At 48.9% G+C, this 26,309-nt stretch overlaps 2 protein-coding genes across 5 annotated transcripts in view; one reads left to right on the top strand and one right to left on the bottom strand.

Annotated features, from left to right (window-relative positions):
* Cbl (Cbl proto-oncogene) overlaps nt 1–6,755 on the top strand; it is an 84,305-nt gene extending 77,550 nt beyond the window's left edge. For all 3 annotated transcript variants that reach the window (XM_004636411.2, XM_023721073.1, XM_023721074.1), the window contains 4 exons: nt 2,940–3,080; nt 3,466–3,563; nt 4,363–4,545; nt 5,078–6,755. In XM_004636411.2, coding sequence (XP_004636468.1) covers nt 2,940–3,080; nt 3,466–3,563; nt 4,363–4,545; nt 5,078–5,370 — 715 coding nt within the window. In that variant the 3' untranslated portion in view covers nt 5,371–6,755. The remainder of the gene's footprint in view (nt 1–2,939; nt 3,081–3,465; nt 3,564–4,362; nt 4,546–5,077) is intronic.
* Nucleotides 6,756–15,027: 8,272 nt separating this feature from the next.
* Mcam (melanoma cell adhesion molecule) lies at nt 15,028–25,338 on the bottom strand. Of its 2 annotated transcripts, XM_023721159.1 has the most exons (16): nt 25,227–25,337; nt 23,515–23,636; nt 23,226–23,433; nt 23,066–23,136; nt 22,879–22,966; nt 19,173–19,352; nt 18,929–19,050; nt 18,671–18,833; nt 18,457–18,575; nt 18,241–18,382; nt 17,965–18,089; nt 17,723–17,864; nt 17,538–17,633; nt 17,208–17,355; nt 16,780–16,897; nt 15,028–16,128 (listed from the first exon to the last, which is right to left on the bottom strand). In XM_023721159.1, the coding sequence occupies exons 1-16, from the start codon at nt 25,291–25,293 to the stop codon at nt 16,099–16,101; spliced, it is 1,941 nt and encodes a 646-aa protein (XP_023576927.1). In that variant the 5' UTR covers nt 25,294–25,337; the 3' UTR covers nt 15,028–16,098. The 2 variants fall into 2 exon arrangements, with proteins under 2 accessions (XP_023576927.1, XP_023576928.1); XM_023721160.1 differs by lacking the exon at nt 16,780–16,897 and having other exon boundaries at nt 25,227–25,338.
* Nucleotides 25,339–26,309: the final 971 nt, after the last annotated feature.

Genomic DNA, 26,309 nt, shown 5'->3' with positions numbered 1-26,309 from the left:
TTTATTTATTTATTTTTGTGGTACTGGGGATTGAACTCAGGACCTGTGTTTGCCAGGAAAGCGCTTATTCTGCTGAGCTGTCTCCCCAGCCCACTCACATGTTTTAAAAAAGATGTTTTTTACTGGGGCTGAGAATATATCTCAGTGGCATAAACACCTGCCTGACAAGCTCAAGGAGCTCGATCCCTTGAGCTACCTTGAAAAACAAACAAAAAAGATGTTTTTACTGAATACCTCATGTGTAGATATTGGTTTCTCTGAACATTGTAAAAATACTGTTCCAAGCTGGGCATGGTGGTGCACACCTGTAATCCAAGCTCTTGGAAGGCTGAGGCAGGAAGAGTAAGTACCCTGACTTCAAGGCCAGCCTGTACCAAGAACCTGTCTCAACAAAAAAAAAAAAAAACTTAGCTAGTACATTGTTGTTTGATATTATAGGTTATTTTTTTCAGTATTATAAATAATGCTATAGTGACTATCCTTGATTGTTTCCCTAGGGCAAATTCTTAGAAACAGAATTTGAATTAACACTCCAAAGAGCTGAACACACGTTTTATTTCTGCATCTATCTAAGGAAGTATCTTAGGAGGGCGGGGGAGATAGCTCAGTAGAATAATTGCTTGCCTGGCAAATGCAGGGGCCTGAGTTCAATCCCCGGTTCCACAAAAAAAAAAAAAAAGTACCTTAGGACCAGTGATAGTTCAGTGGACTAAGCGCCTGCTTAGCCAAGGGCTGGGACAGGGTTTGGATTTGATGTTCCGGCCCTGCCCCTGGGCATGCTGAGCCGGCCACCAAGACCTGGCGTGGTGACACACGCCTGTAATCCTAGTGCTGGGGAGGCTAACAACAGAGTCTGAGCTATGTACTGAGACCTATACCAAATACATTAAAGAAAGAAAAAAAACAAAGAAAGAATCTTTACTGATACTTGGTGTTTTTGCTTAATTTGAATTGTTTTCCTCTGAAAATTACAGACATAAAGTTGAACACTTGTGTACTCATCCTATGGATTCCACTATTAGTATTTTGTTATACTGTTTTATCAGATACTGCCTGTATTTCCATTTTATCAGTTTGTCTTGCTTGTTTGATATATTTCAAAGCAAATCATCTGTGAGATACTACATTTCTACCTCATAGTTTCAGCATGCATTGCATAAATCTTAAATGAGTATTTGCCTAGACATAAGCAGCTTTTCAGTACTGACTGTACTGTCTAAGCTGGGCACTAGTCCTACCTACTTAGGAGGCTAAGGTGAGAGGGTTGGTTGAACCTAGGGATTTAAGGCTAGCTTGGGCACATAGCAAAAGCTCCACCTCACAGAAAGAAAAGTCATGAGAAGTAAACTCAAGGGAGCTACAGAGGACTGCTGTGTTCTCTGTTGAGTTTCTGCAACAGCTTTATACTAAGCATGCATTGCTTTTATACTTAAGAAAACAAAACATAAGTAAATGCAGAGAGGCAGTAAGAAGAAAGGAGGCGAAACTCTCAGAAATTCACATCCAGAAAACAATCTGTGTGTGTTTCTTTTACAATTCATTGATATATGGTCTCCTTTATAGGGCAGGTGGGAGAAGTATTGTTTCAGAAGCTTTCAAAGGACAGGGCTGAAGACATCCCTAACATGTTGTATAGTGCTTGTCTGGCATGCACCCAGGTTAGGTCCCCAACATGGTGGAACAAAAAAATAACCTGCAGCAGGAGTTTGAATGCTGGGCTCTAGTTTCAGAAGTTGTTTCTTGTTTGTTTGTTTGTTTTCTGCGGAACTGGGGATTAAACTCAGACCCTTGCGCTTGCCAAGGAAGCGCTTATTCTACTGAGCCATCTCCCCGGTCCCCAGAAGTATTACAAAGAAAATTACTTCTTTTTTGTATTTTAGGGAAGGGTCTTGTTTTGTTTTGGTTTTTTTTCAGAACCGGGGATTGAACTGGGAACGGTCCACAGGGTGTTCAGGATCTCATTATTAGATTGGACTCATGGTGATCCACCTGTTTACAAAAATTACTATTTTTATTTTAGATTTTTCTTGTAAAAAATATTAAGGAAAGAAGTATTTTATACTTTAATAAGAATGTACGATGGGGCTGGTGAGATGGCTCAGTGGTCTAAAGCACCTACTTAGAACAAGCTTAGCAAAGCACACGGACCGCGGTTCAATCCCCCAGCACCACATGCCAGCCAGCCCCGCCCCCTGGTGGGCTGAGCTGGCCACACACACGCACATAAATAAATAAATAAAATTAATTTTAAAAAAATGTACAAGAAAGGTTTTGACAATTATATGGTCTTTGATCCTGTTAGTTTCTTGTTTTTTTAATGTATTTGGTACAGGGCCTCACTATGCAGCTTGGGCTCGTAGTGATCCTCCCATCTCAGCTTGCCTAGCATTGGAATCACAGACATGCACCACCATACCTGGTCTCTGTGGCTGGCTCAGTGCCAGGGGCAGGGCCAGCACGCCATGTGGTGCCAGGGATTGAACCCCAGTCCCTGTGCTTGCCTACACAGGTGCTTAAACCACTGAGCTAACTTGCCAGCCACTTGTTCTTTGAAACCATAGGTAGATTTTGTAATAGTATTTGGTCTGTAGTCTTTGTGTACTATCAGAAAGCTAGCTGCTGTTTCTCCTTCAAACCTAATGATAGACAAACTGAGATATCAGCTCTTAAATTGGGACCTGTGATGAAACTGACTTGGAGGTTGGGACCGGGTGGCATCAGGTTCTGACCCCAGGGCAACACATTTCAAGCATAAATTATCATACGTTTGATTAGCTGAAAGTGGGATTTTAGTTGATGTGGCTTTTTTTAGTTACCTTTCTTGGTTAATAGAAATAGGTAATAGTTCCTAGGAGGTATGTGTTTTGCTGTGCTGAATTTGAATTGTGTCTGTTTTGAAGTTGCCTGTTTCTTTCTATTTTTTATTCCTCATTTTTCAGACCCCTTCCAGTGCCAAAACTGCCACCTGGAGAGCCGGGTGAGAGTGAGGAGGACACAGAATACATGACTCCCTCTTCTAGGCCAATAGGGCTTCAAAAGCCAGAGTTGAAACGACCTTCAGAGACAGCCCAGAGTTCATGGTAGGTTCACAACAGCCCAGCTTGGGGCCACATGCCTTTCCAGGCGTGTTCAGTTGATATCTGCCACCTGTTTGGCTTGCTGCTTGCACACACTGTTATGTAGCCAGAATTAAAGTAGAAAGATATGTCTAGTCCCCGATGCTTAAATCTCTTGTAAGAAATTTTGCTCATGTTTTCTCACCATCACAGTGACCATCATAGTACATGTACACATAACTTGTCACAAGAGGCAGTCTTACAACATTTATTGGTGATAGTGGCCCAAGAAGAATGTGTTCCTCAGAGCATCAGGATCTAGCATAGTTGTGAGCAGATAAGCTTTAGTAAGTTCAAAGGTGACAGTTCTGTTTCTAAAGATCGTTGTGTTGCTTTCCTTCTGGTTCAGCGCGGGTGATTGTGACCAGCAGATTGATAGTTGTACATATGAAGCAATGTATAATATTCAGTCCCAGACACCAGCTGTCACAGAGAACAGCACCTTTGGTGAGTAGCTCTCTTGGTTGTTTAAAAAGTTGTTGATGTGGGCCGGGGAGATGGCTCAGTGGAATAAGCTCTTCCCTGGCAAGTTCAATCCCCGGTTCCGCAAAAAAAAAAAAAAAAATTGTTGATGTGTCATAGGAATAAGCCTGAAATATTTGGCTACTGTGATAGTTTAGCCAAAGAAGAGAATTGTCAGTAATCTTTGATAAAATACCTTTAATTCATGGGCAGGCTGGCCCCTCCCCCCTTTATTTCCTTTTCATGCAGCTAGTTCCTTTTTTGCCTTCCCAGGCCTGGAGACATTTATGTTACATGGCCTGGACGTGCAGTCCTGGGAGCTCTCTTTTTCATTCCCATTGCATTGGTGAAATTCTTGTCTGTGTGGGTGGAACATACTCAGTTCCCATGATGACAAGCTTCCTGAGTTGAAAGTTTAGGGAGCCCGCACACACTTGAGTCCCTGGGCTGATCTGAAGTGAAACATAGTCACAAGTGCCATCAAATAGCACTCGAATCTTTGCCCCAAAGAGGTGGCTATTAACCTTGGCAAGCATAACCTCTGACACATTCCACAACAGAGCTGCAGATTTGGCATGAATACTCTTTTCTGTTTCTTTTATTTCCACCCACAAGGCCTCACATGGTATTTGGCCTCTCGTAGACACTGAGTAAGTGTAGACTGGAGTACATAAGTGGTTGTGTACATGCATGAGTGAATGGGTGCCCCTGGATGCTGAAGGGTGTTAGTAGATATAGATGAGGCATGGCCAGAAAAGAGGCTGACATGCTGCCGTTTCTCCAGGTGAAGGCAGCTTAGCTGCAGCTCTCACAAACACTGGCCCTGAGGAATCAGAAAATGATGATGATGGCTATGATGTCCCTAAGCCTCCAGTCCCAGCTGTCCTAGCCCGCCGAACTCTCTCTGATATCTCCAATGCCAGCTCTTCCTTTGGCTGGTTGTCTCTGGATGGTGATCCCTCAACAAGTGAGTCTAGAGGCTGCATTGTGCTTGACCCCAATGCTGTCTGATCTTAATTTATACTGAAAGAGGTGACGGTGGTGGTAAAAGTTAAGACTAACATTTTTAAATGGGAGGAAAGCTGCTCCTAAGTTCCACATTATGAAATCAAGCTGCTCAAACTCTTCAGACTTAGAAATGCTGGGTAGATAGGGTTTTGTGTCTTCTGAATATGCCTTAAGATACTGGTAATTAAGATCATGGCTCAGACTCTAAAATTTTCTTCTTACTCTGTCCCACTGGAAAAGATGCAGGCTGTCCTGGGATGCATGTGGAGTGGGCATGGAGCCAGCCTGGACCTGGACTGCTGGCTCCTACTGTGATAAATAGGAAGCTAGATCCACAAGCCCTTGTACCTCTGGAACCCAGGCTGGGACAGAAAAGCATAGGTCCCCAGTTGATAGATCAATCATGTATTGGTGCTAACACATTGTTATTACTTTTATTAGTGCCACTAAATGAAGATTTCCCCTAATATTTTCTTTGCTATTTCTTGTAGATTTCACTGATGGTTCTCAAGTTCCTGAACGGCCCCCGAAACCATTCCCTCGGAGAATCAACTCTGAACGGAAAGCGGGTAGCTGTCAGCAAGGTGGTGGTGCTGCCAGGGCCACCCCTGCTGCAACCCCATCACCACAGCTCTCCAGTGAGATTGAGAACCTCATGAGCCAGGGCTACTCCTACCAGGACATTCAGAAAGCTTTGGTCATTGCTCACAACAACATCGAGATGGCCAAAAACATCCTCCGAGAGTTCGTTACTATTTCATCCCCTGCTCACGTGGCCACCTAGCACATTCCTCCCAGCCACAGCTGTGAGGATCCAAGAGTGGGGCTCTTGAGGAGCACCTTGGAGGGCACAGGCTCCTCTGGGGACTTCACGGTGAGGTCCTGCCCTCTCTGTGAGTATTATACCATGGTCCCAAGATTTCAAAGCAGTGGAATGAAAATGGAGCAGCTCGTGTGTTTTGTTATTGTATTGTTCTTGAAGGAGTCCTTCAGTCCCTGCTTGGAGACAGTATGGATTTTTATTACATGGTAGCCTTGCTGGGGAACTGTCCAGAAAGCAGTAGAATAAGTATTGTGCTGTAAACCCTAATTGAGGACTTAAGACTTTCCTTGGTTAAGGTTGTGTTCATGTCTGTCTGTGTTTGTGTGTCCTGTGATAAGATTATCCTGCTGTGTGTGTTAATCCCAAGTGGGGAATTAACACAAGAGGTTCAGGAAGGAATCTTTTAAAGACTTCCATCTACTGTGGTATTCCACCCGACCCAAGTGTGTATTACAACTTGAGCACTCCTCTTTGGCTTAGATTGTCATGTGCATAGCTAAAGTCTTGTATTTTTTAGAACACTGTGTTCTTTACCCTCTCGGACACCCTCAGTATTCTGTCATTGGCAGTGGGCTTGCTGTGACCAGCCTTCCCGAAGCCACGCCCTTATGGGATGTTCTATATTATGTGTGATGGTATTGGTTTGTTTGGTAGAGATAGGTAAGAGAGAAAGTACTGTTGCTGTGTCATTGTGGTCATGTTTGATACTAGCAGCTAATACTGGTCACTCCAAAGTGTTGTTTCTAATGGAACATTGAATTTGTTGAAATAAGATAATAGAATTATCCTAATTATATAATGACTGATTTGAGATAGAGGCCTTCAAATACATTCCATGTCCTCCACAGTAATTGCTCTGTGGGAGTCTGTTGCCTTGATGCCAGGCAAGTGGTCTGGTATAGGTCATGAGTCTTTCTACTTAACGGAAGAGATGAACATGTTTCCAGGATGACTTTCTGGCCCAAACACCATGAAGCTTTTAGGAAATTTCATTTGTATGCTATTTAGATGCACAGAATAGACAGGATTATGTGTTCAGCTCTTCTTTCCAGTTAATCAGTTTCAGCTTGTATGGGTATCTCATTTTGAACATGAGCCAGATAAGATTTTCAGAAATGACTTTATTTGTCCTTTAAAGAATGGGTTTGTCACATGGTAGCACAGCATTTTGCTGATTATTAGCACCTTTTCTATATTGGTGCTGCCCAGTGACTTGGTTTTCTCTTGTGCCTAGGGCTTGGGGAATGGAATGTCACTTTCCTCCATTTCTTGCCCCTTTCTCATCCCTTATGTTCCATGTACACTGGTTTTTGCTCATCGAAATAAATTACTCTAGTCCAAGACAATATGGGAAAAGGCCAGCAGTTTGTGAAATTGTGAGTTCATGAAGAAGATTCAGAATCCAGTTGGGAGATCCACTTGTCAGATCTGTAGCCCAGCACCCCCTAGATTTAAGTTCGTTCACTGTCTGGGGTCTTCTAAAGTAGTGTGCATCCCTTCTGCTCATCAGAAGCAAGCCTGATATCTGAGCAATCATCTTCCTCAGGACCTGGTCCAAACAAAAATGACTTTCCTGAAGCCAGCTTTGAGTCTTCTCATAAGTCCATCTGCTCCACAGTCTTTGTGTTTTATCCTCTTGACTCAAGCTATTTATATTCCCAGAGCAGACAATACAGAGCCGTGTGATGACTTGCTGTGGTTACCTAGAGTCATCTTCTGTCTTCTCCACAGGAGAGGAAACAGTGGAGCTCCCCCTGGGTGCAGGAGGTCCTGCACTGGGATTGAGGGCAGGGAAAGTGGCAGCCAGTAAAAAAGCAGCATAACATCCATTTCTAGAAGCTGGTGGCATTTTGCTTTGATATTGAAGGTCTAGACAATGAACTAGAAAATAAAAAAATACCAGCAGTTTCCAGAGCTATCCAGATTATAGTATTTTTCTCTCTAGATATTACCTGCAGTTTGAAGATCTATCAAGAAAACAAAGTTCTGGCTGCATCTCTTAAGCTTGTTCAGTGCATCTCCATCTTCCATGAGATTATTGTCCATACTGGCCATGCTGAATGGTTTCTCCTTCTCCTCCTGAGCATCTGTGTGGCTCTTCGGTCAGCCCTGAGACTGACAGCCTAGGCCACTGTATTGAGCATGCACACTGATGGACTTGGGTAGTGGTTTGTCAGGTGGATATCTGCAGGTGTTGAAGGTTTTGGACCATTGTACCATGCTCATTCCTCTGACTGGCACGTGGAGAACATGCCAGGGTCTGGGCTGAAAATTGACAGCCTTAGGAATGTTGTCACACAGTTCTTGTTTAGAAGATAGTCTCAAAATATGAAACTCTTTTCCTTTAAGGCATCTATTCTTCATCTTCCAGGGATTTGGGGGGAGTATTACTGGGGATTGAGCCCAGGCCCTTTGCATGGCTGCCTTGAACTTGCAGTCATCCTGCCTCAGCCTCATAGAATGCTAAGATGATATTACAGATTTGTGGTGCTGTGCTGGACTTTGTGTGTGTGTGTGTGTAACCGGGGATTGAACTCAGGCCCTTGTGCTTGCCAGGCAAGCACTTATTCTACTGAGCCATCTCCCCTGCCCTGTGCTGGACTTATATTCCAATTTTTAATTCTTTGGCTCTTGCTCTGAATTTACTAAAATTGCCATTCAGACACAGGCTTTGAGATTGTCATTTTTTGGTAAGCCCAGTTTTCAAAAAAAAAATCCAGAATCAGCCTCAGGACTTTGTGCTTGCCAGGCAGGCACTGCGCTGCTGAGTTATATCCAAGCCCAGTCCTTTTCCCCCTTCCAGTTACAAATGATTGATATGTTCAAGAAAACCACTCTAATGTTTCTTTTTTTAAAGACTCATTAGGCACTTTTATGAACCCAACTTCCCATTTTCTCAGTCTTCTGTGTGTTGCTTTGCATAGCCACCTCATTGCTAGCTGGCTGTCCTGCAGCAATCAGGACTGCACTTCTGCAGCTGCCCCTCCACACTCCTGCTCAAGTCAGAAGTTCTCAGAGTGGAAAACTTTGGGGCCTGTAATGTACCTCCTTTTAGCTAAGTGGTAGATCGGTCAGCTCACCATCTCAGCATTTATGTGCTATTATTTCACAGTAACAGTCTCTCACTGGGGCTAGCCCTTCTCTTCCACCAGCGCTGTTTCCTCAGCCTCACCGTACATAGTCTGCCACCCTTGCATTCTCTTTTCTTCTTACCAGCTACTATGGCTCAGGATGTGGGATAGCACTATTCATAGCCTTCAGGAATTATTTTAGATTTAAAAAGTAGGGGACTGGGCTTGTTGGTGTACGCCTATAATCTCAGTGCTCAGGATCCATCTTGAGTTCTGGGCCAGTATAGCCTACATAAGCAAGTGCAGTGCTGGCCTGCACTACTTAGGGAGACCCTGTCTCAAGCCAACCCCACAAAAAAGTTGGGGGTGGGAAAAGATTGTTACCCTTCATGCTTAAAATGTTTGTACTTCCTGTGCAGGAAAGTAGAATGTTTTATGGTGAAAAGAGCAAGCTTACAACAATTTTTACAACACAATTTGCTTGCAAAGTAAGAACTAGCTACCTATTCCCTTTAAGGTATAGTTAACAAAATCTTGGATTTTGAGGCAAGTGGCCAGCAGTGTACTAGTGCAGAATATTCCCCTTCCTCACATCATGAAAATGAAAAGATTTTAAAAAAAAAAAAGAAGAAAAGGTTATTGATCTCCCCAAACTTTCCTCCTTGCGTGTTGGCCTTTTTCTTTCTCTTTCTTTCTTTCTTTTTTCTTTTTTTTTTTTTTTTTAAATTGGTTGTTGCAGGGTCCACTATGCAGCTCAGACTCATAGTGATCCTCCTGTTGTCAGCCTCCCCAGTGCTGAGATTACAGACGTGGGCCACCATGCCCGGACTCTGTGGCTGGCTTGGCCTACCCTGGGGGCGGGGATGGTGGGGCATGTGATGCCAGGGATCGAACCTTGGTCCTTGCCCTTGCCTAAGCAGGTGCTTTATTCCACGAGCTATCTCACTGGCCCCTTGTTGGCCTTTCTGACTATGAACAACCACTGTCTGCTGAGTAACAGTATTCTGACAATTGGTTTAGCCAAAGTAGTTTGATTGTTCTTCATTTAGCAGATGTTTGAGTACCATGTGCCAGAATGTTAGCTATCTGTCCTTCCATGCCACCACAAGGAATTGTATTTAGACTGTGGGGAACTTACATTTGACCATAAATAGTTCTTCCCAATAAGATGGTATATTTTTATTTACAGCATTTTATGACTTGCTTATCATAGAGCTGTCATGCTAAAAATTGCTCTGAGACTCACATTAAGCCTTGCTGCCCTCCTTCTCAACATTCTTCCTTCTCTTCCTCCTCTTTTCTTTTTTTGTTTTTGAGGCAGGGTCTTACTGTACTATGTCTTTCAGAGTGGCCTTGAGCTTGCTATGAAGCCCAAGCTGGTCTCAAACTGGTGGTAATCCTCCTGCCTCAGCCTCCTGAGTTCTGGGATTACAGGCATATATGCCACTACGCTCTGCCTAACCCTGTTATCTTCTACAGATTTGCTGACGTCTGGGAGAGTCCTTGGTCTAAGCTTCGTGGACACACAACTGATGTATTTCAGTGGGATCTGAGTAGTGGGTTGAGAGATATTTTAGGCTAAGAGTTGCACAGTTGGGCATTAAATGCTTAAGCAAAGCATCTGTCTGCTATCTGCTTTTCAGTGTAGTGTATCTCCGCAGTTCCCTTTTTGATACAGTGCCTTCCTTGATACTTGGACTCTTGTGCTTGTGTTCCTAACACCCTATCAGGAAGGGTTTGCTTTATTTTTCACTCTCTGGCCTTTCCTCCCACAGCAGAGAGCTCAGAGATGCTCGAGTTTCCTGTCAGCACATCATCATTCTCCTAGATCTTGAAGCTTTGAAATCCAATTGGAAGTATTTTTAACTCTGCATAAAGCATTAATTACTGTTAGTACTTTGTCTCAGTCTACACTGGTGCCCTGCCCCTGTGTACCCTGTTCACCCCACCGTATAGTTGCAGTACTGGTTGTTGAACCCACGGCCTTTGCATTAAGCTGCATTTCCAGCCTTTTGCATTTGAGACGGGGCCTTGCCGAATTCATCAGGCTGGGCTGAAACGTACAGTCTTAAGGTGCTAGGGCTGCAGACAGGCACCACTATGCCAAGCCTTTAGCTCTCTTTCCGTGGGAATGCACATAGCTACTTAATACATGGATGAGGGCTAATGTTGGAACCAGATCAGACCTGAGGGCATTTTTTGACTGCAGAAAACTATTAGGGTTAGCATTATAATAGAAGGAGAAGAAGGCAGGCTTGGACAGGTTAAGACACATTAATCACTTCCTCTTGACCATCACCAAGGATCCTCTTCACACATTACAGTTACCTTTCTTTTGCTTTTCTCTGTCGTCAGTAGGAAATGAGTTGCGGTTGGGTACTGCACCAGGCCTGAATCTGTCCTTAGGGGGCGCTCTCTGCCTGGCTCTGGCCCTGGCATCTGCTCCCACATCTCCCTGGTGGCCTGTCTTGGATTGTCTCCTTATAACCTTAAGTATCTTTTGCTTGATACACAATCTGGTCTTTAAATGGACTCAGCTTGCAGCTGCCTTTTCTACATTTCTTGAATCATTTGCTTGTAGTTCCTTCTTTCTTCAGTAGCCAGATTTTTTTTTCCTCAATCAAGATTTTATTTTTAACTCTCTTAGTTAGAGATCCTTTGGATACAAAAAAATATTCAAGCTAAACAAAGAGGGAGTCATTGTAAGAGGGCAGGGTCTATTATAGAACCCAGAACAGGAAGTACAATTGTTGGGGTTTTATTTATTTATTATTATTATTATTTTTTTTTTTTTCAGCATTTTTTTGCTGAGACTAAAACCTTGCCCTTCAGTTTTCCCTCCTGCATTATTTCTGTTCACGGGCATGATCACCACATAGACCAAGTTTACACAGCCTTCCAGCTCGGGGGATCATCAAGATTCCCAGTTCCTCTTACTTCATATTTTTTAGAATTTATACGCTCAGCCCACACACTGATTGGAACCCCCCCCCCCGGGCCACTTGGCCTCTCAAGGAGAGTGAGGAGGTGTGGCAGACCTGGGCGCCAGCACAGCCCTGCAGTGGGAACTGGGAGCCTTGTAGAGAAGAGGCCGTATACCCGGAGACCTGCTGAGAGGACTCAGGCTCTGGAAATAAAGCTGCTGCTGTCCTGTCTTTGAGAATGGAAAGGCAGGCATGAGAATGTGCCTGGGTCATCAAGAAAATCCTTAAGTTTAACATCTTCTGGTCACTGCCCCCTGCTTTTTTTTTGCACAGAACTGGGGATTGAACTCAGGCCCTTGCGCTTGCCAGCGAAGCGCTTATTCCACTGAGCCATCTCCCCGGTCCCTGGTCACTGCCTTTTGATTTCCCCCTCTTGTTTGTTTTTCCCTAGTGAATTTTGGCATCCAAGATTTTCCTCCTCCTCATATCAGGTGCCATTTCTTAGTCTCCATTTTGCCTCAGGTCTTTAGCAGTCTTTCCTGTTGTTGTTGTTGTTGTTGTTGTTGTTGTTGTTGGTGGTGGTGGTGGTGGTGGTGGTGGTGGTGGTGGTGGTGTGTGTGTGTGTATTTTAGTGCAGGGTCTCACTACATAGATGGAACTTGTAGTGATCTGTCTGTGTTCAGCCTCCCAAGAGCTGGGATTACAGGTGTGCGCCTCTACTCCCAGTCTCCGTCTCCATCTCTGTCTCAGCTTACCTATGTTTTAGAGAGATCAAGGTTGTAGCATACCCTTGGACTTCTGCCTCTTTTTCGGTTTTAGTGCTAAGTATCTGTCTGCCCTGTTCTCCTGGTCTCTCCCTTACAGCCCTCATTACTCTTCTTATTAGTTCTCCTCTGCAAGAGAGCTCTGCAGTAGTGTCTCTTAAGTATGCCTGCCCAAGCCTTGGGGACTGCTTTTGAGAGCCTGTAAGAATAAATAGGTAAGAGTTGGGACAGTTGCCAGGGTATAGAGAGTCTCGTGTAGAAAAGAGCTTTACTGCGCATCTTCCCTGCTCCGCCTCCCATTTAGCCAGGACTGCAGATGCATGCTACTGTGCCCAACATGACTGCACATCTTTACATAGGCAGCCTGTCTCCTGTCTCCTTTTGTTTTGGCCCTCTTGTTAGAGCTTTTTTGTTTGTTTTTTAAAGCTATACTGCTGCTTGTCTGGGTCTTTGGGTCTTAGTTTTCCTATCCTAAGGCCTGTCCTGAGTTGTAGGACATTTCATACTGTCTTGCTTGTAACTTTTTAAACTGCTAGAGTCATTTGATAAACACAGAAGTAACCTAAGAATCCAAAGATAGACATTGAGGCACGTAGGGCAAGGCATCAGGATGTTCCTGTTACGGTCTAGTGTAGGCACCTGAGTGAAGGAGCAGAGGGGCAGTAGTGCCTTGTGCCTTCACAGCGTCCCAGGAAATCTACAGTAACTGTAGGGGGTGCCAGTAGTTCTTGGTTCCAGAAAGTAGTGCAAGAGTAAGAGATGGGGAAATAGGGCAAGGAGCACCAGCTCTGTGCATACATTCCAGGTCAGACGGAAGGGCCAGCTGTTGGCTAACAGAACAGCAGCTGTTTGGAGCTGTTGCTGCCCTTTCTTGAGTATAGTGCTTGACAAAAATGTGGCTTACCACTCCCTTTGTACTGACCTGGCAGCTGAAAAGATCAGCACAGTTCTGATCACCTGATCCTGTATTCCTGATTCAGTCCCAAAAATGAATGTGAGAGGTGGCCCTCCACGTGGACTGGCCATACTTTCTTCCTGCCCGGGGGCCAGAGGCCACAAGGCTGTGTGCAGTACAGTTCCTTGGGCCTTGTACTGCTGCTCGGTGCAGGCCCTGAGGTGGGGGGGGGGGTGCCTGTGTGTTGCTTTCCTCCTCCCTGCCTCTCACCCCATGCTAGGTGAGGGTAGCTGTGCTTGTGGCTGTCTTGAAGCTTAAGAGGCCGAGAACTACTGAGGCGTCCACACAGCATGCGTTCTTACTCATGGATTCTGTGATGATTGAGCCTGCACAGCGTCTGGGAGAACGGGTGCCTCCTGACCTACCCTGCTTGGCACGATTTGAGTGTCTTGGCCTTGAAGAAAAGCCTAAAGTTCCTGCTGAAATATGGTAGGGCCTGGCAGCTTTGAGGTACCTCCTCCATCTGCCTTCTGGCTGTTGTGACTTGGCACTTTTAACCTTATATATCTTTTTTCCTTTATTCAAAACAAAACAATTTTTAGCACACTGAAAGAAAAAAAAGCCAAATGTTTTGTGCCTTTCTAAGGCAGCACTGTATCCCAGGCTGCATTTTAGGACTTAATATGGAAACACCAGAGTCTGAGCTTCTCTACCTTGAGTATCCAAACCCTAGAGTGTTGGTGACAGGAAGGAGTTCCTCTGCAGATGAGAGGTGGCACATGTGTGGTGTGTCTGTGGTCCCTTTCCCCTAAACTCTGGGATCATCTGGTTGGTTCCTTTCAGGAGCTTAATTATCAGATTGGATATTTTGTCCCTTGTAGGAGACAGAATGTCCCACAATTTCCAGGTATACTAACCCTGCCCCAATCATGTTAATGACGGATGCTGGAGAAGCACCAAGGTGGCTCAGTTGTCCTTTCCTTTTGCTGGATCCTGAGCCAGCACAGACCTGTCTCTTAAGAGTTGCTCTCCTTTCAGTTGAAGGCTTCAAACTTAGAGCATTAAACAGCCGATGCCCTCTACAGTGTCTCATTTTCCCTGGGCAGGGGCAACAAGGCACACACCAGAATCCTGTGGGTGTTGTGACTGGTGGTTTCAGGGGGGGGGAAATGTTTTAAATACAGCGACATTTTACTTATCTCTTACCTTCTGTTCTTCCCTGCTTTTAACTAATAATTGGGAGATAGAAACAGTGCTTTTTATAGTCCTCCTTATTCAAGATTTTGAAATTCTTGGCCTGGGTGGGGCTGGGGAAGACTTGACGTTTTCTCCAGAATGAAGAATCCCAATTTGTATATCAGTGTTAAGAGGAAAACAAAACACTTAGATGAGATTTTTCAAGGACTATTTTAAAAATGTGTCATTAATTTAAAAAATTTATATTAGCAGTATTTAATCATTCTCACCTGTAAAGAATAAGAAAAACAGAAGGTAAATATTCTTACAGAGAATAGCAGAGCTTTAAGATTCATTTTCAAGTTCATTTTGTTTTGCCAATGTATTAATGTTAGAAGTCTGTTATACTAATGTTATTTATTAATTTTTTTCATTTCCATACACAGTTAACTAAAGAGCTTTTTCAAGCACCCATGTCTGTAAAAAAAAAAAAGTATTTTTAAAAAAAGTTTCTTTTATCGTAGTCGACTGAATTCTTGCTCATTCAGGGATGGGAGGTGGCACTACACAAGGCAGTTCTGGGACCAGTTGCCAGGGCAGGAACTAGTGTCATGAGGTGGCATTCAGCGACAGGAGGGTAGGAAGGTGGCACAGGCCCCCCGAGCAGCTGAGAAACAGAAGCCTAGATCCTGCAGCTGACTGGGAGGTTCTTCAGTCCTCGAGGTACACCTGCTAATCAGAACCCCTCAGGTGCCTTTGGTATCCATGATGACAGGAAGCAGTTTGAGATTCCTGGCACATTTAAGCTTTATTTTTCATATATATATATACATACATACATATAAAAGGAAACTGTCTGCAAATTTACACACAAAACCATATACATACGTATATATACACATACACACGTGGGTGTGGGTACTCACAGACAAGCCCCAGAGCTCTGGCTACCATTCTGATTGATCTTTAGGGTCTGAGTTGGTAGCTCAGTGTGTAGAAATCTGGTATGATATAATTATAGACCACAACCCATGGAGGACAGAGGGCTTTGTCATTGTCCCCAGCTCCTACCTTTGTCTTATACGCCCCCTCTGAAGGGGTGTAGAAGCCACGAGAAAGCAGGGGCCTCAGACTCAATGGCCTCCATGGGCAGGGTGCCCAGCAGGGACAGATCTATGAAGGAATGGTACCAGTACCTGGCTTCTGCCCCAAGGAAAAGATCACAAAAGTGACCCCAAGGTTGAGTATGGTGGCACATGCTTGTATCCCCAGCACTTGGGAGCCTGAGGTGGAAGGATTGGGAGATTTCGAGGCCAGCCTGGGGCTATGTAGACCCTGTCTCAAAAAGAAAAAGGCAACTCCAAAGAGGTAAGCAGGAAGGCATCTAGACTCTGCAGGGCATTCTGGACATGGCTGGACATTGTCCAGAGCCAGGATGCCTTAACAAGGATCAAGTGCCAGACCCTACTGCGTCCTCACATCGGGCACAGCTGAATTGCTGGAGCCAGTCTGAGGAGCCACCCCTCTCCACTGCTGGTAGAAGACCGTTCTATCACCATGCTATTGTAAGGAGAAAGCACTTTCTCGAAGAAACTCTCCTCCCCACCCTCAGAAGACTGGGGCCCCTTCTTGGCATGAGCATGACGTAAGTGGCCCTGTCTTGCAAAGGTGCACTCCAGGGCTAAGTGAAGTTCTTCCCACGACAGATGTGGTCCTAGCCCACTGGGCCTCGGAACCCCTCTACAGGGCAGGTGGAGCAGGGGGTCTTCTCAGCGGTCCCTGAGGGCTTTGGCTAGGGAGAAGAGTGAGCTGGGAACCTGAGACACTCCAGGCTAGGTGGGAGCTGAATGGGATTCAGGCTAATGCCTCAGATCGATGTATTTCTCTCCCTAAAAAAAAAGGAAGAGAGGAGGAGTAAGAGGGGAACGAGAGCAGAGTGTGAGCACTGAGTGTGGACTGAAGCGAAAGCAAATGGATGGACTCTGTGCAGCAGCCCGGAGGGAAGAAGCAGGGGTGGGTGTGGGCACCAGAGGAGGACAGGTGGGCCTCAACTCAGCCTCGGTACTGGGGAAAGAAGCCACACTTGAGACTGTGGCCATAGTCACAGAGTGGTTTTAAAAAAAAGTAATGGCGGGCTGGAGAGATGGCTTGTGGTCTAAAGCACCTACTTGGAACAAGCTTGGCAAAGCACAGGGATCACGGTTCGATCCCCCAGCACCACATGCCAGCCAGCCGCGCCCCCTGGTGGGCTGAGCTGACCACACACACACACACACACACACACACACACACTAAATAAATGTAATAAATAATTTTAAAAAAAAGTAATGGAAGGGGGCTTTGCTGTCTTCCTCTGGGGTCTCTCTGCCCCTGCCTCGCCTGTCATCTGTGAGTAGTAGTAAGACAAAAGGGGCTGGCTCCTGCTCCAACGAGGAGGAAAGGAAGGTCGGAAGTTAGTGTTCAGGGAATGAGCACCACTCGCCCATCGCCCCCAATCCCTGGGGATGTGTCAGGTACTGGCCACAGGAACTGCCTCCTACCTGGTCTCCTGGAGCCCTCTTGTCACCGGTGCTGCCCTGTAGGAGGCCCATCTCTTCTGGGAGCTTATCTGACTTAACTTCAACTACCAATTCACTCTTACGAGACGGGGGCAGCGTGCTGGGAGGAGGGAGGCAAGAGGTTGGCAACTGGGGGAGGGGAAATACAGGGCCCATTGGGAATGCGCTGTGTGGACGGCACTCTTGGCACTCTGGGGCCAACTCGGGGAGGGATGCGGGTGATTTTGGAGATGTGACGGATGGCAGCTGGGTAGCAGGTGGTGAAGCAGGGATCACCCTGGCCCAGGGCCGACAGCTGCTCCTTTGGGGTGAGGGCGCTGGGGCATACTGGGGAATGTCTCCGAGGAGGCAGCCAGCAAGCTGGGCAGCAGGGAATGACAGCAGGCTGTAGGGGCTCGGCCCATGCTTACATCTCTTGTTTGCCTGACCGCCCACAGGGCAGCTTGCCCTTCTTGTAGAAGAAATAGAGTACAGCGCCCAGGACAGCCAGGACCAGGATGCACACAATTACAGCCACGATGACCACCCCCTTGCTCTCTGGCTCCCGAAGCTTTTTCTCTATGGCACAAAGATGTTTGAAGTCACTGTGTGCCCTGGGAAGGGTGACCACATCGCACTGTATCCCCACCCAGCCCAGGATGACAGAAGATGAGCCACAACTCACCTCTCACAGGGCTCCCTGTTGTGGGGCTGGGGTAGAAAGGGGGACCGGCCTTGTTCTCTTGCCAGGCCTGGCTTACCTGTGGAGGTGCTGTTGGCTCTGGCATGAGGACTGACCGTGGAGGTGCTGGGGCCAGCGGCTGTGCTGGAGTCTGGTGTGAGGGTGGTTAAGCCGACTGGGAGGCAGAGGGGAGTTAGGAGAAGCTCACGTTACTGCCCGTGCCTGGGCGTGCCCTGCGATCCGCTATAGGGAGGCAGCCCTCACCCTGTGTCAGGAAGATGGTGGTGGTGTTTCTGCCCAGGAAGTTGGAGGCTGTGCACTGTACACCTGTCTCCAGCAGCTCAGGGGTCACAAGGACACTCAGGGTGCTCAGTACCCTCAGTGGGTTTTGCTCTTGTTCAGTTGCCTACGAGGAAGGAGAGTGCTCAGGAGGGTCAGCAGGCAGGACCTCCAGCATTCACTGTGCAAAGCCTGGGCACGGGGTAGTCAGAGCCTGGACTACTCACCACTGTGCCATTGACATTCCAGGAGATGGTGGGCTGAGGGTGCCCAGATGCCTCACAGGATAGATTCTGCACTGTGTCCTCTCTCACCCACACTCTCCTCTCCTTTAACGCCATCCAGGGGGGACCTTGGGTAGGTCAGGAGGAGTAAGCAAGCATGCTTGCTTAGTCAGCTTCCTCCTCCCCAGGAGTTCCCAGGGCAGCAGGTGGCTTTGTGTTCTTAAACAGCTCAAAGCCACCCATTTTGGGGTGTCGTGGTCTCTACCCTGAGGGCCTTACCAAAAATGGCCACGTAGACTAGCTGTGTGCGGTTCAGGCCAGGTATGCTGGGCACAGATGCCACACAGCGGTAGCCACCCTCTGCCTCCCGTTTCAGGCCGAGTAACTCAAGCGTAGGCCCCTCTTCCAGCACCTGACCTGTCTGCGGGACAAATGGGTCAGAGAATCTGGGAAGGAAGAAGCTGCTGCCACCCAGTCGCAGACTCCTCTGGGTACCTTTTCTCTCAGCCACTGGAATGTGAGGGGCTGGTTACTCTCCGCCTTACAGGTCAGCGTGAGACTGCCACCTTCCTCGCTTTCGGGAGCTATGGGGGTTACTCGAACATCCGACACATCTAGGGGCACAGCAGTAATGTCAGCCTGGGAAGGGCGGGGCCTGTTCTGTCTTGACCCAGCCAGGTCCCCCTGTCCTGGGCCCCCAGCCCCTCACAGTTCACCAGAAGATTCTGGGTGTCACTTGACAGTGATGTTGTGTCTTCCAAGTCCAGGCCATGACACTGGTAGACCCCGCTGTGCTGCTTCTCAGCAGGATCCAGGACCAGGATGCCATTGTCGGTGGTTTCCTGTTCCTCCATCTCCCCAGTGCTCAGGTCCTGGGAGAGGATGCAGGGTAAGCAGAGTGGCCCCAGCCACTATCCTGCAGCCCCGCCTGCGTCACATGTGCACAACCTGGAGGCCTCCAACGTACCTTCTTGCTGATGGTGAAGTGGGGCGCAGGGTTGCCGTCAGTCAGACACCTGATTTCCACCCGGTCCCCTTCCTTCAGCATTCCTACAGGCTCCACTTCCAGCCACAACCTTTCTGCGGGGTCTGTGTGCACAGAGGAGGGTGTTCTCAGCCCAGGAAATAGCCTGCCGCTGGTGGATGGACAGAGGCCTACAGGATTCCGACCAGGCCCACCCCAGCAAGCGGAGGGCCAGGTCAGTACTCACAGAAAACGGGGACAGTGACTTCCCTAGATTCTTTCATGTGGTTCCCACTGGGCAGCCGGTAGCTGAGCTCACAGTAAAATTGGGCGTCCTTGTCTTCCTTAACCAGCTGTGCCTTCAGGACGCTCTCCAAGGTGTACAAGCCACTGGACTCCTCAGTCTGTGATGACTGAATGTGGATGCCTGACAGAGAAGGAGCAATGCTTGGCCTGGGCCTCAGGCTGTGATCTCTAGGAAGGTGGCAGGAGGCCATCTCCGGGCCCCTGACTTTCAGACAGGCATGAAAGTGCCCACCTGTAACCCCAGCACTTTACATGGCCGAGGCAGGAGGACTGCTGCACATTAGAGCCCAGCCTGGGCAACTTAGTGACTTAACGAAACCCTGTCTCAAAAGTGAACTGGGAGGACTGGGGAGGTGGCTCAGTGGAATAAGCACTTCCCTGGCAAGCGCAAGGGTCTGAGTTCAATCCCCGGTTCCGCAAAAAAAAAAAAAAAAAAAAAAAACCCAAAAAACTGGGTATGGTGGTGTATGCCTGCGATCCCAGCACTTGGGAGGCCGAGGCAGGAGGATCACTGTGAGTTTGAGGCCAGTCTGAGCCACAAAGGGAGTTCAAAGCTAGCTTGGGTCTGGGGAGATAGCTCAGTAGAATAAGCGCTTGCCTGACAAGCTCAAGGTCCTAAATTCAACCCCCAGTACCACAAAAAAAAACCCAAAAACAAAGCTAGTTTGAACTGCATAGTGAAACATCTCAAAAAGACAAAAAAAAAAATAGGGCCAGCAAGATAGCTTAGCAGACTAAGCGCCTCTTTAGGCAATGGCAGGGACCTGGGTTCAATCCCCAGCATGTGTTGTACCAGCCCCAACCCCAGGTGCACTGAACCACCAAGTCTAGGTGTGGTGGTGCACACCTGTAATCCCAGTGCTGGGGAGACTGAAAACAGGAGGATCACTATGAGTCCGAGCTGTGCAGCAAGATCCTGTACCAAATGCATTTTTAAAAAAGACGAAAAATAAGTAAAAATGAAAAGGAACTAAGGATATACGTAGCTCAGTGTGAAGACCATAGGTCCAATCCCCAATACCATGCAAAAAAAGAAATGACCCTGGTCTCCACAAGGGACCAAGGTCAAATGTAACAGTTGACTTTGGTTCTACTCTAAGGTGTGTTTTTTGTTTTGTTTTGTTTTTTGGTGGAGGGTCTCACCACACAGCTTGGACTTGTGATCCTCTTGATTTCCGCCTCCCACATGCTGGGATTGCAGGCATGCACCACCATGCCCGGACTCCATCGCTGGCTTAGCATGCCCGGGGGTGGAGCTGGCTCATCATGCGGCACCAGGGATCGAACCCTGGCCCCTGCACTTACCTAAGCAAGTGCTTAGTCTGCTGAGCTATACCGCCAGCCTCTCTACTCTAGACAAATACAGACACACAGCACACATACTGGAGTGGGCCGGCAGGGCCAGCATGAGTAAAACGAGAGGCTGGGGCGGCTCCGGCATATGTTTAGTGTGTGCAAGGTTCTGGATTTGATCTCCTTGGTCCATATAGCCAAGGTGAGTAGAAAAATAAGAAGCATTTGAGATGTGAAGCGCTAGCAATGGTGCACAACACTACACCCTAATGCACACAGTCTGCAGAACTGAGCAGCAGACAAAGCGAGTAGGCACATCCTGATGGGCTGATCTGGAAAGATGACACAAAATAAGCCACGTAGCAGGACACACCACACATCACCACTCAGATCAGGGTTTCTCCACCTCAGCACTATTGATGTTCTGGGCCAGAATTAATTCTTTGCGGTGAGGCTGACCTGTGCAATGCAGGGTGTTTAGCTGCATCCCTGGCCCTTTCCCCACCGGTGCCAGGAGCACCACCTGGACTTGTGATAACGGAAAGACCTCCAGCCCGCCAGGTGGCCCTGTGTCAGGCAGGGGCAGTGCAAAACCACCACTGATGTGTGCTTCTAGAAATACCTGTATGCCACTCGGGAGGCTGAGAAAGGAGGATCACAAGCTTGGAGTCAGGTTGGGGTACACAGCTAGTCCTAGTTGGCCTGGACTACAAAGCAAGATGCTGGGGCTGGGGAGATGGCTCAGTGGAATAAGCGCTTCCCTGCCAAGCACAAGGGCCTGAGTTCAATCCCTGGTTTCCTCAAAAAAAAAAAAAGCAAGATGCTGTCTCAAAACACACACACACACAAACCATAAACACACAGGCATGTGCACAGAGTGATGTTCCTTGAATTATAGAATAGGACTGGAAAAGTGACAAATTTGACTTTAAAATGCTAATCCTCAAAAACAACAATATGCAATGTATTAATTATTATAACTGTCCTCCTAACCTGTTGTCCTGTTTTTTGTTTGTTTGTTTTTTGGTTTTTTTGCAGAACCGGGGATTGAACTCAGGCCCTTGCACTTGCCAGGCAAGCACTTATTCTACTGAGCTATCTCCCTGGCCCCTCAGTAAATTATCTTCTATACTTTTCTTGTAACAATTACAAATATTGTTTTTTCTAACAGAAATGTGTGAATGTACTCTTAAAGTTTCCTTTGTCTAGTTTTGACTTCTTTTTCTTTTTTTTTTCGGAACCGGGGATTGAACTCAGGCCCTTGTGCTTGCCAGCAAGTGCTTATTCTACTGAGCCATCTCCCCAGCCCCTGATTTTGTTTTTTGAGTCAGAACCTTGCTATGTAGTTCAGGCTGGCCCTGAACTCACTATGTAACCCAGGTTGGCCTCAAACTCAAGGTGATCCTCCTGCTTCAGCCTCCCGAATCCTGGGATTACAGGTGCGCACCACCATGCCTGGCTCTTTGACTTTAAGAAATAAAAAGTATAGAAAACCTTAAAAATAACCTCAAAGGCATGTACCAACATCCATACATGTACAATTTTAACAACTTCATGTATGCTTTTAAATTTTATGAATAAGTGCATTAAGCACCAAACACACATACATGCATGCACGTGCATGTATGTGCGCGCACACACAAGCACACAGTGGCATGCCATCAATGTTTATAACCCCAGGACAATAGGAGCCTGAGGCAGCCTGGGTAACTTGGTGATTTAGTGAGGCCCTGTGTGAAAGCCAAAAAGGGACTGGCTTGTAACTCAGCAGGAAGGCTGTGAGTTCATTACCCAGTACTGAAAAAAAAAGAAAATTAATTTGTATTTGTGAGTAAATACATAAAAATAGGCCTTTAAAAAAACCATTAAAATAGCAAAGGCTGAGCTGGGGAGATGGCTAAGTAGAATAAGTGTTTGCCTGGCAAGCGCAGGGGCCTGAGTTCAATCCCTGGTTCCACAAAAAAAAAAAAAAAAAAAAAAAGCAAAAGCTATGTCTGGGAAAGGTATGGGGCAGAAAGGGACCCCTAGCTTTCCCACAGCATTGAAGTTCTGATGAAAATACTAGCAGTCATCACAGACACACTTTCTCTTTAAAGTACAGGGAGGGGCTGGGGAGATGGCTCAGTGGAATAAGGGCTTCCCTGGCAAGCGCAAGGGCCTGAGTTCAATCCCGGTTCCGCAAAAAAAATAAATAAATAAATAAATAAAAAATAAAGTACAGGGAAGGTGGGAGAGATTGCTCTGTAGAGTAAGTGCTTGCCTGGCCAGTGCAAGGGCCTGAGTTCAAACCCTGGTTCCGCAAAATAATAAAGTACAGGGAAGGTCAAAATGGCTCATGTGGCACCAGCACTCACGGTTCTTCTCCTCCTTCAGGGCCTGCCTGTTCTTGTACCAGACGACCTGAGGGAGGGGGTAACCATTCTTCCCCACACAGGTGGCCACCTGAGAAGGACAGGGTGTAAGTGAGCATCCTGCCTTGACGCCTGCCAAGCCCACCAGAGCCCAGCTCCTGCTTCTGGGGGCTGCCCCGGTCTAGCTCACCTCCTCTGGCTCCTGGCTGTTCACGGAGATGCCATTGGTGGTGATCTGAATGACTGGCTCCTCTGGGGCTTCTACACAGGAAGGAAAATGAGCAGGAGCCATGGGACTCACTTCCTTGACCAACACCACCCCAAAGGCATGAACAGCGCAAGGCACTAACTGTAGACTCGGAGCTGGATGTGGTGCTCCTGGGCCCGAGGGCGCCTGCTCTGACACAGGAAGACTCGCTCATCATGGGGGCCAACTTGAGCCAGGGCCAGAGTGGACCCTGGGCCCTGGAGGCTGAGCCGGTGCTGGTACTCGCCAGGTTCACTCTGGCCCTGGCCCTGGCGCACACGAAAAATGGGTGTTCGCTTCTCCTTGTGGACCTGGGTGGAGGGGACAGAGAGGTGAGGGTGCTGGGGCCCCTGGGGGCAGAGTCTCCACCTCCACCAGGCCCTGACACTCACAACAAACCAGTCCACATGGCTGAGGTTGCCTGGGGAGTCCAAGGAGCACCTCAGAAGGGCTGTGCTGCCCACTTCCACCTCCACCAGCTCGGGGGTGGGCTGTTCTGCCTCTCCAGGCACACCTGGGGAAAAGGAGAGGGACCCCAGCAGCTGTGTGAGCTCCAAGTGCTCTGCGTTCCTTCCCCTCACACCGCTTTGCCACATATGTTCGGCCCACCAAGAAGGTCTGGAGAGGGCCCTGCCCTGTTCTAACACCCAACATCACTGTCCATCCCCTCCAGTGCAGGGGATCCTTGGTCCTTGGGGCAGAGGCTGAGCACTGGGCACTCGCTGGCAAAGGGCAACACTGCCTAGGGCCAAAAGGAAGGCCCTTTTCCTCCTGTGCCCCTCCCCTGCTCTCCAAGTGAGCTCAGAGTGTGAGAATGCAAGGCATGGGCCAGGCTGGGTACACAGGCCCCATTGTGTCCCACCCCCAGGGGAAGACGTCACTATTCTACCCTCTGTCCCCAAAGTCTCCTCCCTAAATCCCCTGGAAGACCCAGTAGGCAACTGCAGCCTGAAGCTTCACTTTCATAATTTCAATGGAAATTCCACACACTGGAGTCTGGTAGTACGGAGGGGTCAGAGCCTTCCACAGGGGTCAGGGCCACAGCTAGGCAGTGGGCATGAATGACATCAGTGGTGCCAGCAAGCTGCCAGCTCTGTGAGGAGGTGATGTCACTCAATACCATCTGCCTGGACCCTGAGATGCCTGGGTTGCCCAGGCTGGCTCCCAGGCAGGAAGGCAGGTGGAGAGGTCTTCAACCCAGAGCAGAGGCCCGGAATCCTTGACTTTCCCTGCAGCCGGGAGGCAGGCTGGGGCTGGACCTAGTGCAGCATGGCACCCGATTTAGCTCTTTCCCTGGAAATAAGGTCAGCTGGGGAGGCAGGACACTGGAGTACCCCAGGGACATGGTTGGCTGGAGCTGAGCACTGGAAGTGGGTAATGCCCAGTCTCCCTCTCCCCAGCCTGACAGCGCCTGGAACTGGGTAAGAAGCCAGGAGGAACGCGCCGCGGGCCCTAAGCTCCGCGGGCCCTAAGCTCCGAGGTGCCCTGGCGTTCTTCCATCTGACCGTGGTCCCCCGAATAAGTCTGCAGGCGCTTTCACTCTGGAAACCCTCCATCTCTCATCTGTACCACCTGTGATTCTGTCACACACCCCAGGTGCCGGGAGGCACCGGGAGACCCACACCGCCCGCAGCTGCCGCCAACGCCCAACCGGGAGGGAGCGCGGGTCCCTCCGCCTCCCGCTCACCTCCAGCCTGGCGCGCGGCCCGGACGGGGGGAGGGGCCAGCGCACCCCTCGAACAAGGGAAGTTGCCTTTTCCAGCAACGGGCAGGCGCGGGTCCGGGGCCCGGGGATGCGCCCTAGCTGCGACCCCTGTTCGGCAGCAACTGCGGGCCCCCATGGTGAGTACCTGCGAGGAAGCCTCCCGCGACGCTATCCCGAAAGGCTCGTTCCACCTCTTCCCGCTAGCAGTCGTGGCCTCCTCCCCGCCTCCCCCGTCCTACCCCCGGGATACTCGAGCAGCAAACTAGCTGCAAGAGTTGCACGCGCGCAAGGCGCCGGGGACCGAGGACACGGGCAGGGGGCTGAGCCCCGGCCCCGCCGCGCTGCTCCTCTCACACTTGGCGACTGCTGCGGGGCGAGGGTCGGACCCCAAGAACTCACCCATAGCACGGCGATCGCAGCAGCACCAGGCAAGCAAGAGCGCGCAGACCAGCCTGGGCAACCCCATGTTTCCCGACCGGAGGGCGACAGCCAAGTGAGCAGCTCGCTGCTGTCGGGGGCTGACGTCAGGGGGGCAGAGGCGGGGGCCCAGCGCCTCCCGCCCCGCCCAGAGCAGCCCCCTGCCCCCGCCCCACGCGCTGCAGCCCTAAGGGGCGGGTCCCGCGCCAGCCCGAGCTGTGCTCCGGAACGCGGCGGGAGCAGGCCGGAGCTGCCCTTCCAGGTTAGCGCCTGGGAAGGCAGAGGGTGCAGTGACAGGTGTCCTGGCCGGACTGGCCCGCCAAGGCGTCGGCGACAAGTTGGACCGGATGCCCAGCGTCGCCACAACAGCATTTCCCACCCCACTTGTCCCGCTAGTCCGGTCGCCTTTGGGGACCTCCCTGGTGGAGGCTTAACGGACCAGTCCACGATGTCCCGGTGGGGGCTTCCCATTCAGGATCCTCAACCCTACTACAGAGCAATGGGGCGGGCCTTGGTCGCCTCCCAAAATGAGTGCTCCACTGCGGCGGCTGCTGCCGGTCTGGCACTGCCCCCAGCCTCCTCGCAGTCCTGGCAGCTGTGGAAAAGCCCCGAGCGCCAGGTCCCACAGACCCAGAGGTACCTGACAGGGGGGAGTGGAGACTGCTGTCTGCACTGTGCAAGCCTGCCTTGGCCCAGAGAGAGGGGGGAGAGGGCAGGATTCACAGGCCCAGGGTATTCACACTTGTCCAAGCCCAAAGGGGAGAATTTTGTTCCCACCCTCTTCACTCCTTTAGCCTGGCTAGTGACTCAGTTTTCCCTCACCCCAATGAAGAAAAGACAAGGTGTTTATGGATGCAGGGTTCCTAGCTTCACCCCAGAAGTCCCTTGCTCACCCCAATGTACAAAAGCAGCCTGCAGGGGCTGGGGAGATAGCTCAGTAGAATAAGCACTTGCCTGACAAGCTCAAGGGCCTGAGTTCAATCTCCGGTTCAAAAAAAAAAAAAAAAAGCAGCCTGCAGCACTGTAGTCTCCCAGCTCCTTCTGAACCCCCATTGGCTGAAGCTG

The sequence above is a fragment of the Octodon degus genome, unplaced genomic scaffold (genome assembly GCF_000260255.1).
Source record: "Octodon degus isolate 3935 unplaced genomic scaffold, OctDeg1.0 scaffold00080, whole genome shotgun sequence".
Classification (NCBI taxonomy): domain Eukaryota; kingdom Metazoa; phylum Chordata; class Mammalia; order Rodentia; family Octodontidae; genus Octodon; species Octodon degus.
The sequence above is the reverse complement of the archived record's forward strand: the minus strand, read 5'-3'. Positions and strand labels throughout refer to the sequence as shown.

What these genes read in the sequence shown, in the direction of transcription:
- Mcam (XM_023721159.1), bottom strand. Translation starts at nt 25,293, where the DNA reads ATGGGGTTGCCCAGGCTGGTCTGCGCGCTCTTGCTTGCCTGGTGCTGC. An exon ending in CATCCAGCTCCGAGTCTACA is followed by an intron (nt 23,137 to 23,225) that starts GTTAGTGCCTTG and finishes CTTCCTGTGTAG; the next exon opens with AAGCCCCAGAGGAGCCAGTC. An exon ending in CGGTCAGGCAAACAAGAGAT is followed by an intron (nt 16,898 to 17,207) that starts GTAAGCATGGGC and finishes CCCTCCTCCCAG; the next exon opens with CACGCTGCCCCCGTCTCGTA.